Source organism: Callorhinchus milii, unplaced genomic scaffold, assembly GCF_018977255.1.
Source record: "Callorhinchus milii isolate IMCB2004 unplaced genomic scaffold, IMCB_Cmil_1.0 Scaffold8, whole genome shotgun sequence".
In the NCBI taxonomy this organism is placed as follows: domain Eukaryota; kingdom Metazoa; phylum Chordata; class Chondrichthyes; order Chimaeriformes; family Callorhinchidae; genus Callorhinchus; species Callorhinchus milii.
In genome coordinates this window covers 2,040,028-2,051,508 of record NW_024704749.1, presented here as the reverse complement: position 1 = coordinate 2,051,508, position 11,481 = coordinate 2,040,028, and the positions used below count along the sequence as shown (strand labels likewise).

Below are 11,481 nucleotides of genomic sequence, written 5' to 3'. Positions count from 1 at the left end.
GATGGGCCTTGAAAGAGGCAAGGGAAGGGGCGAGGGGAAGGGACTGTGGGATGGAGTTCTAAGGGGTGGGGGCAGTACGGCTGAAGCCCCAACCCCTGATGGTCAGGCAGGCTGGGTGGGGGACATGGAGCAGGCCGGAGCCTGAGTGCAGGGTGTTTAGGAGACTTGAAACTTGCAACCAGCGCTGATATGCAAACTGCATATTCAAAGATATAAAATAATCATCAAAATTGACTTGTTTTACAGAGAATCTTACTCTCTGGTGCACTTCAGTACTGTGTCCTTCTGCAAAAGTTTGCGAGATTATTATTGAGATCTTGGTTGAAATTTCTGCCCTTAATTTGAGAAAAGATCCACCTGCACAAGGTGACTTTGCCAAGTCCTCGCTCTCAAGGACAAAATCCAGATTATAAATTTGATGGAGTTATTCCGCTGAATCGCACAGACAAGAAGTCTCAACGAGAATTGAAAATGTGGTCTTTGGTCTTCGTTGTGTTGTTTGCAGGTAAGCAAGAGTTATTACTAACACTGTTGAGGGAAAAGGATTATTGCTGATAATTCAAAATGTTCTTTAGTGTTCAGAGTGCATTTTTTCTAACATTGGATGGAAACATAGAAAAAGGAGGAGGCCATTCAGCCCCTCGAGCCTGTTCTGCCATCCTAAAAGATCAGGGCTGATCTGTACCTCAACTCCAGTTACCCGTCCTTGCCGCATATCCCTTAGTACCCTGACCTAACAAATATCTATCTATCTCCGTTTTGAAAATGTGAATGGATCCAGCACCACACTTCTTTGGGGAAGAAAGTTCAAGATTTCCACTACCCTTTGGGTGAAAAATTGCCTCCTGATTTCACTCTTAAATGTCCTAGCTCTAATTTTAAGATTATGCCCCCTTGTTGTGGATTCCCCCACCAGAGGAGATAGTTTGTCAATTTGGGACAATTTCCTAGATACGTAGGATGTCGCTGATGGTTAATGATAACCAGAAAGAATGATGCTATATTCTTTGAATGAACAGCCCAGTGATGATACCATGCGGAGTCCTGTAGCTCAGTGGTTAGAGCACTCGCCTCGCAAACGAGAGGATCTGGGTTTGATTCCCAGACAGGGCAAAATGTTTAGGATGGATCGAGAGAGCAGAATAAAGGGACATAGGTTTAGAATTGCAAAAGAGAATTTTGAGACAGACACGAGGAAGCTTTCCTTTACCAGAGGGTAATTAATGACTGGGGAACAGATTGTCAGCAAGAGTGGTGAGGTAAGGACACTGGCACTCATTTAAAAAACATCTTGATGCAGTGATGGGGGGATGATAGAGTGGGTGTTATGGAGGGATGACATTGGATGAGCCAAAGGGCCTTCTTCATCCAAGCTAATCTTGTGATCTTGCCTATGCTGTTGGAATGTAGAAGATTCAACTGTCACTGTGTCTCAACTGTTTCTCCAATGTAAGTTCCAGCTCTGGTCATCATAGCTCAGATTTCCAATCCCAATGGTAGGATATCAATGTAGTTGGGATCCTGGAACTATAATAATAAAACAATAATAATAATAATCCTTGCATTTAATATAATGTAAAGTAAATTGACTGTATATTTTTGAGGGCAAAACTCGGCAGACAATTGCGCACAGCAGTGTCCCACAAACAGGAACTATGATTGTACATTTCCCTTTTGCTTCCTGTTGCTTTCAAAGAGAAAAACTGCTTAATGCATAGAAATTGTCACCCGGAAGTAGCTAAACATTCTATTTTATACACTGTAATCCATCACTGCTCATTCCTTATCCTTCAATTCCCAAACCATTACCCCATAAAGGAGTAAAACTAATATTTTATTACTGGTAAAAAAACCGAAGAATAGGAAGGATGTCAAGGCATTGGAGAGGGTGCAGAGGAGATTGACCAGGATGGTACCAGGAATGAGGGACCTCAGCTATCAGGAGAGGTCAGAGAAGCGAGGGTTATTCTCCTTGGAGCAGAGAAGGTTAAGAGGAGACTTAATCAAAGTTTTCAAAATTGTTAGGGGATTCGATAGGGTGAAGAAGGAGAAATTATTCCACTGGCGGGTGGGTCGGTAACCCGAGGACACCGATTTAAAATAGTTGTTAAAGAAACAGAGTGGAGGTGAGGAGAAATGTTTTCACACAGCGAGTTGTTGGGATCTGGAATGTTTTGCCTGAAAGGCTGATGGGAGCCGATTCGATAACAACTTTTAAGAGAGAAGTAGATAATTATTTGAGGAGGACAAGTTTGCAGGGCTATGGGGGGAGAGCGGGGGAGTGGGGTTGCATTGGATAGCTCTTTTCAAAGAGTCGCCACAGACACAATGGGTCAAATGGCCTCCTTTCTGTGCTGTATAATTCTATGATTCTATGATTCTATGAATATATTCACAAGCATAGCAGCAACTTTGATAAAGCTCAAATGTCATGATTAGTTCTTGGATTTGACATACGATACAGTGCCTTATCATATCGTTCAAACGTCTCAAAGTGCTTCTCGGATTTACTGTAATGTCCTGGACATGTGAAATGTGTATTTGTTGCCAAACATGGCAGCCAATTTGTGCACAGCAATGTCCCACAAACAGCCATTAATATGTCTAATTGGCTTGGTCACTGGGAGAAATCCTTTCCTTTACAAGTTGTGCTCCGGGATATTTCATATCCACCTGAACTGGCAGACTCAGATTAACATCTCATCTGAAGGACCTTGAACAATCCAGTGCTCCCCTAACACAACTTTGAAGTGACTATAATAATAACAAAAATAATCCTTGCATTTGATACAGCGCCTTATCACGTCTTTGAGACATCTCAAAGCGCTTCACAGAATATACTGTAAAGTGAATTGACTGTATATTTGTGGGTGAAACGCGACAGCCAATTGCTCACAAACAGTCATGAGCTCCAAGTCCCTACTTGTAGGGGCTTGAACCACAACCTTCTGACTCAGAGGTGAGAGTATTACCCACAGAGCCAGACTGACACCCTTTTTATTCCAAATTTCAAAACTTCACATAAGCAATTATTAATTATCAGCAGATGTTAGAAAATATTTTGTTCTAATACATTGTATATTTCTGCACAGCTGGCGCTAATGCCAACGCCAATGTTGGACCTCGTGCCCTCTGGCAATTCGGGGAAATGATTAAGTGTGCACTTCCAGAGAGCTCTCCAATCCTGGACTTCAATGATTACGGTTGCTTCTGTGGAGTTGGCGGGTCTGGGAATCCTGTTGATGAACTGGACAGGTAAGGCAATTTACAATAATAATCCCTGCTCTTGCTATAGTGCCTTACCTTGTTGTCAAACATCTCAATTCACTTTACAGTTTATCCTGTGAAGCACTTTGAGACGTCTGGAAGACGTGATAAGGCATTATATTAAATCAAGGATTATTATTATTAGTACTTAAAGTATATTGATGGTATATTTGTTGCCGATCGTGGCAGCCAATTTGCTACAATACACCACAATATTCTACAAACAACCACAAATGGAATTTTATCTGGAGCGCTGTTACCAGGATAATGGGAGAAACTCCCTTCTCTTTTTGAATGGTGCCAAGGGATCTTTAATGCACACCTTAACAGACCTTAACAGGGACCTTGGTTTAACATCTCATCCAAAGGACCGAGCCACTGACACACTTTCTTTATGCTGTGCGGACAGCGATGCACAAATTGCCTGCTGCGATCACCTGCTCTGATGTGGCTCTTTCAATATGTAATAATAATAATAATAACCCTTGCATTTGATACAGCGCCTCATCAAGTCTTCGAGACGTCTCAAAGTGCTTCACAGGATACACTGTGAAGTGAATTGACTGTATATCTTGTGGGCAAAACGCAGCAGCCAATTGCGCACAGCAGCGTCCCACAAACAGGACCAAATTATTATTATTTATTTGGTGTAATGGATAGTGATCAGTTGTGGGAGCTCAAGTTGATTTATTCTACGTAATTGGGTCAAGTTGCAATATAATCCGACCATTGAATGCTTTGACACACAGCCAGCACTGCAATTTACTCAACCCTGAAATCCACGATTGGCTTTTGTAACGACTCAGCACATTAGGACGCGATCAATTCAGCGTAGCTCTGCTCTGCTAGTTCTCAATTTGATCCGTGAAAACGTCGATACAATGTGAATGAGCTGCCAACATGGTACAGCCACCATCGCCAATCCTTGCAGCTGAAACCAATCATTAGTTTATTGGCAGCTCTTCATCACAAGACACAATGGCAGCTCAAATGTATTCAACTAAAACCCCAAAGCGTCACTCAACTTTTCACACAGATGCCCCCTCCTTCCCTCCCCACTTTCAAATTCCGCCGAAAGACCTTCCTTTTTGATCATGCTTATGGTCACCTCCCCCCCTCCCTCGCTCTCCCCCTGGCTCGGGGTCAGACACACACACAAACACACTCGTACACACAAACACAGACACACACACACACAGACTCTGCCCCACGTGAAGGGCGCTGTGTAAATGCGAGTTGTTTTTGTTGTTGAAATGATCTGCTCTGTTGCTCTTTTTGTAGCTGCTGCCAGACTCACGATCTATGCTACAACGCAGCCAAAACCCACCCAGAGTGCACAGATATTACAGATCACCCGTACGTCGCACTGTATGACTTCACCTGCTCTGGCACCAGCATCACCTGCAGCAGTAAGTGCCCAACAGTACCACACGCTCAACATCAAATCAAAAGAAGTTAGAAATGCACACACAGATACGCGCACACAGACACCCCCCCCACCCACACACACACACACACAGACCCACACACACAAAGACACACACACGCACACAGACAGACAGACGCACACACACACAGACACGAGTACGTACATACGGTCCGGCACGCACGGCTTGAAAGTCTGATGGAAACAGATTCAATAACAACTTCTGAAAGGGAATTGGAGAGATACTTGAAAAGGAAACATTTGCAAGGATACGGGGAAAGAGCGGGGGAGTGGGTCTGATTGGGTGGCTCTTCCAAAGAGCCTCACAGGCACGATGGGCCGAATGGCCTCCTTCTGTGCTGTAATATTCTATGATTCTATTCTATAAATGAATATGTTAGCCTTTGCAGAGCACAGCATCACATTGACTGGATCATGATTGGGAAGATAAGCGAGGTTTTCTTGGAGGTGAGCTGGCTCTCAGTGTGGCAGCAGAATGTTGGTATCGAGTCAATGCTCTATGACATCTTAGTAGCTCAATTCCTGAGCCAAGTGTTTTCGCAGGTCTCCACAACATTGTTGATGACTGAGCAACCAGTCTGGCTCATCGGCAGGACATAGAAGGGTTATAAAAGGAAGGAGTTATACAGAGAGTTATACAGAGTGCTGCTTGACCTCATTATTACTGTGATCAGTTTTTTTTCACCCAATCATAGCAAGGAGCACTAGAATCATATCGGGGCAAAGGGACGAGAGGCTGGGTTGGCTGGGGTTATATTCCCTAAAGCAGGGGAGGTTAAGAGGTAATTTGATTGAGGTAATGTATTTGAAATAATAAAAGGAAATTGACAGGTTAGCTAGATAGTGGATGAAAGGGGATTAAATTATCTGCCGGGATCTGCTAAACTAGTGGAACAGGCTTGATGGGTTGAATGGTCTCCTCCTGCTCCTGTTTTCCTATGTTCCTATGACTGTCTGAAGCTCTCCTGATGGCAGACGCAGATTACATGGTAACCACATAACCACATACTTCAATGTATGTGGCTTTATGTTCTTATACACAACCATTGATTGAAGGGGATAAATTCAGAATGAATCTATAGAAACACCATTTTAGTGAGCGAATAGTGAACCTGTGGAACAGGCACCCGAGGGAGACGGTTGAAACAGGAAATGTTGATTCCTTCAAACACAGATTAGATAGTTTTTTTTTTAGGAAATAACATTATGGGATATAACATATAGGGAGTTTGGGACGTATGTGCATGCGACCACCAGGAAGGTGGAAGGCGAACTAGATGGACCTTAGTCTTTTCTCGTCCAGTATTTCTTATGTTCTTCTATTTTTAATGTGATTTATCTTAGCTCAACTCTGTGACCAGAACCAATCACATGCCCAACATCAGGCCATGTTTGGCACTGACAACAATCACAGTTGAAACTCAGGCAGCTGAAGCCTAAAGAGGCATATTAACAGGAGTAGGCCATTCAGCCCCTCAAGTCTGTTGCACCATTCTATAAGATCATGGCTGAATTGTACCTCAGCTCCAATTACCCGCCCTTGGCCCATATCCCTCAGGAAAAAAAAGGCTAAACATACGGGGACCAGTAATGGAGACCACTTTGCTTACAATCAGTCTTATAGGAAATCGACAAATGTGTATAAAATTTCTATTCATGTGTTAAACAAAGGCTTGCAGATAACTCTTGAAATTGGGGATTCATGTTACAGACCTTATTTTTAGTATTAATCAGAGATTTATGGTTTGATGTATTCTTGGTGTTGTCCTATATTCATGGACCATTTCCTGACCATGAAGGCAGCTGGACATCTTATAGTCCCACACATCAGCCAATGCTGTTTCGTGTCAATCACTGCAGCATGAATAAACTAGTGCTCTGATGAATTTATCACCCCTGTCAATGGAGAACATAAGAATTTGCGAGGTGAAAGAAGACCAAGGTCCATCTAAAATAAAAACACGCAGCAGGTCAGGCAGCATCTATGGAGAGAGGAAAGTGAGTTAATATGCTATACAAATGTAATCTTGTTGTTGTTGTTGTTAATGTTTCTGGGTCGATGACCTCTCGGCAAAACTGGGGGATGTTGGAAGGGAGAAGATTATAAGGACGAGCAGAGAAGGGGTCAGGGAAAGATAAAGGAAACATTTAGGTCGAGGACAGAATATGACGAGATCAGAGGTGTTGATGGTTCAAGACAAGAGAAGGCAATAGTGGGAGATTATAGAAAGAAAACATGGATCTAAGACCCGAGGATGTGTGAATGGTTATAGAAGAGGGGAGAGGAGGAGGCAAGGCTGAGAGAAGATAGGAGATATGTTTAAGGTCTGAAGTGGTTAAAATCAATGTTGAGGCCAGAGGGCTGTAAGGTGCCCAGGAGGTGGATGACGTGCTGTTCTTTGAGCTTACATTGTATTTCGTTCGGGAAGGAGAATTAAAATGACAAGCGACGGAAGCTCAGGATTGCACTTGCAGACAGAACGGAGGTGTTCGGCAAAGCGATCACTGCGTTTGGTCTCCCTCGATGTAGAGGAGACCACATCTTGAGCAGCAAATACAGTACACTATGCTGGTGGAAGTACATGTAAATCGCTGGCAGTCATCGTGGCAGTCGCTTGACATGTCGTGTCCCAAACTATATACTGTAACCCCAGATATTATTTTCTAGCAGAAATTTATCTAATTTGTTCTGGAAGCAAACAGCATTTTCTGCTCTCACCGTCTGTCTCCCGAGGGAACGTGAACGTGTAGACACTCCGTAGGCAGCCCCCTCTGATAGCACAGAGTGATCATAGAGTCATAGAATTACACAGCACAGAAGGAGGCCATTCGGCCCATCGAGTCTGTGTCGGCTCTTTGAAAAGAGCTTCCAAATCAACCCCACTCCCCCACTCTCTCCCATAGCCCTGATCAACCACACTCCCCCACTCTCTCCCATAGCCCTGATCAACCACACTCCCCCGCGCTCTCCCCATAGCCCTGATCAACCCCACTCCCCCGCTCTCTCCCCATAGCCCTGCAAACTTGTTCTCCTGAAATAATGATCTACTTCTCTCTTAAAAGATATTATTGAATTGGCTCCCATCAGCCTTTCAGGCAATGCATTCCAGATCCCAACAACTCACTGTGAAAAAACATTTCTCCTCCCCTCCCTTCTGCTTCTTTTAAAAACTATTTTAAATCGGTGTCCTGGGGTTACTGACCCACCCGCCAGTGGGAATAATTTCTCTCTGTTCACCCTATCGAATCCCTCACAATTTTGAAAACTTCGATTAAGTCTCCTCTTAACCTTCTCTGCTCCAAGGAGAATAATTGTCGCTTCTCTGCCTCTCCTGATAACTGAGGTCCCTCATTCCTGGTACCATCCTGGTCAATCAATAGTGCCTTGCCATCCTTCCTAAAGTGCGGTGCCCAGAACTGAACACAGTCTCTCGCTGAGGCCTAACCAGGTTTTATATAAAGGTTCATCATAACTTCCTGACTTGTGTATTCTATGCCTCTATTTATAAAGCCCAGTATCTCAGATGCTTTTTTAACAGCTTTATCTACCTGTCCACCACCTTCAAAACTTTACTTATATGACCCCCAGGTCTCTCTGTTCCTTCACCCCCTTTACGACTGTACCATCGGCTTATATTGCCTCTCCTCATTCTTCCTCCCAAAATGAATCACTTCACATTTATCCACATTAAACTTCATCTGCCACGTGTCTGCTTGTGTTACCAGTCTGTCTATGACCTCTTGTAGTCTTTTACTATCCTCCTCACTGTTTACCACTTTTTCGAGCTTAGTATCATCTGCAAACTTGGAAATTGTATACGTATACCCAAGTCCAGGTCATTTATATAGATGAAAAACAGCAGTGGTCCCAATACCGATCCCTGGGGGTCACCACTGCACTTCCCTCCAGTCAGAAAAACAACCGTTCCCCACACTCTCTGCTCTCTGTCTCCCAGACAGTTCTGTATCCGCTGCCACTGTCCCTTTAATACCGGGGCTTCGATTTACCTACAAGTCCCTTATGTGGCACTTTATCAAATGCCTTTTGAAAATCCATATAAACTACATCAACTGCACTGCCTTCATCCACCCTCTCCGTTACTGCATCAAAAAACTATCAGGTTTGTTAGATACGATTTGCCTTTAACAAACCCATGTTGACTGTCCTTTATTAACCCATATTTTTCTAAGGGAAAATTTATTTTGTCCCGGATTATAGTCTCCAGAAGTTTCCCCACTATTGACGTCAGGCTGACTGACCTGTAGCTCCCAGGTTTATCCTTCTGCCCCTTTTTGTATAGGGGAGTCACATTTGCAACCCTCCAGTCCTCTGGCACCACCCCGGTGTCCAGGGAGGATTGAACGATTGTAGCCAGAACCCCCCTTATTTCCAACCTTACTTGCCTCAGGATGCATCCCCGTCCAGACCGGGTGACTTATCTATCTTTTCGGTATCTCCTCTCGGTTTATTCTTACCTTATCCAATTTCTCTCCCCTCTCCTCCGATATTGGCTGCATCGTCTGATTTTGTGAAGACAGATGCAAAGTACTCATTGAGTACATCAGCCACGCCCGCTGCCTCCACAAAATTTCCTCTTTGGTCCCTATTTGGACCCACCTTACCTTTGTCTAACCTTTTATTCTTTATATGCTTACAAAATATCATAGGGTTCCCTTTTATGTTACCCCCTAATCTTTTATCACACAGTCTCTTTGCCCTCTTATTTCCTTTTTCAGTTCTCCTCTGTACTGTCTATATTCTATTTGAATATCTTCTGTATTTTGGACCCTGACATTTATCATAAGCCTCGTTTTTCTGTTTTGTTTTAATCCCAATTTCCTTAGTCATGCAGGGAGGTTTGAATGCCCTAACCTTTGCCCTTGATCCAAAATGATAGGTGAAATTTCCCAGCACAAGGTGTATTCAGACGTTGTGTGGTTTGGGTGCATTGTAACTCCTGGCTCTGTGTCATTTTTCTTCAGGCACGAATAACGGCTGTAAGATGTCTGTCTGCAATTGTGATCGCGAGGCATCCATGTGTTTTGCTGAGGCGCCATATAATGAAGAATATAAAAATCTGGACAAGGACCTGTACTGTAAATAGAGCAAATATCCCATTCAGTAGCTGACTGCATATTATTAAAGCTTTCCCCAGTTATTTCTGGATGACTTTGCTTGTGCTCTTTGCTTGCTTTTTGTTTGGAATCAGTTTGAAAACAACCCGCCCACACATTGCTATTCCGAGCTCGGTGTTATACATCCTCTCACAAAATGTATAGGCACTGAGCTCAGAATAGCGATGTGAGGGCGTTGTTAACCTGTTACTGAATAATAATTATAATAATAATAAAAAAATCCTTGCATTTGATACAGCACTTTATCACTTCTTCGAGATGTCTCAAAGTTCTTCACAGAATATACTGTAAAGTGTAGTGACTGTGTATTTTGTGGGCGAAACGCTGCAGCCAATTGCACACAGTAATGTCCTACAAACAGTATTATTACTTATTGATTTATTCGTTGGGGAGAAGGGATTATTATCCTCGGAAAACCAATCGACTAACAACCGGGTTCCTACTTACTGCTGGGTAAATAGAGGTGTGCGGAGTAAGGAAACTTGACTAATGTTTCGCCAGCTACGGAATTGAACCGGGTCCTCCCGCTTGTGAGGCGAGTGCTCTAACTACTGAGCTACAGGACTCCACAATATAAGAATAGATTAAATTAAAACATGGGTATTGACCAGTCCAGCTTGATACTTTGTGGAGTCCTGTAGCTCAGTGGTTAGAGCACTCGCTTTGCAAGCGAGAGACCTGAGTTCAATTCCAGGCAGAGGGCGAAACCTTGGGCAAGTTTCCTTACTCCACACAGAGCCTAATAATAATTCCTCCAAAACCAAAAACAATAATAAATTGGTCATTTTCAATCTACGACTGTTTGTGGGACATTGCTGTGCACAATTGGCTGCCGCTGTCGCCCACAAATATACAGTCAATTCACTTTACAGTGTGTTCTGTGAAGCACTTTGGGACGTCCTCCCGACGTGAAAAGCGCTATATCAAATGCAAGGATTATTATTAAGTGACAGTACCTCATCCATTCTTCATATTTGATCACGGGAACTTAATCTGATCTGTTCTCGTGTAGAAAGGTAGACTCACCAGCAGGGAATAGTGATCAGAAGCAGGAGCTTTGAGTGATTGTCCCTTCCCAGGGCATTGAGGCAATTGTAACATTCTGCTCCAAATGCAAATTTATACTTACACAGCAGCTTTCATGTCAAGAGGATGTCCCAAGGTGCTGGACTGTCTAGGGTTTGTACCTGAGCTGGGGGAGAGGTCCAAGGGGGATCGGAGGGAAAAACATGGCCGAAGTGTGGTCAAAAAGGAAGGCCTTTAGCTGGACCTTGAAGGAGCCGAGGGAAGAGGCGAGTCAAAGCGACTAAGGGATGGAGATCCAGAGAGTAGAGGCAGAGCTGCTGAAAGTCTGAGCTGCCCGGGGTGAAGTGGATGTGAAGCTGGGAGCTGTGGACTGGCCCGGTGCCCACTCAGGAATGGAACCTGTAGCTTCTATTCTGTGTGGGTTAGGGCTGCTTTCGTTGATTCTTTAACTGTGGGACGACTGAAAAACCACTGCATTCGTTTTCACACTTTAAAGGTTCTGCGTTTAGATACAAACAATTATCCCTAACTTTTAAAATATTAATTACCTTCTTCAGGTCTTAGACGTACTTGAATGTGATCAATCGCTACATACTACTGAATGG

The 11,481-nt window shown here is 43.6% G+C and overlaps 1 protein-coding gene across 1 annotated transcript; it reads left to right on the top strand.

Annotated features, from left to right (window-relative positions):
* The first annotated feature begins 471 nt into the window (after positions 1-471).
* Positions 472-9,819, top strand: LOC103188680 (phospholipase A2, minor isoenzyme-like). Its single transcript, XM_007908735.2, has 4 exons — positions 472-505; positions 3,093-3,255; positions 4,549-4,676; positions 9,698-9,819. Exons 1-4 carry the CDS (start codon positions 472-474, stop codon positions 9,817-9,819), a joined length of 447 nt encoding a protein of 148 aa, XP_007906926.1.
* Positions 9,820-11,481: the final 1,662 nt, after the last annotated feature.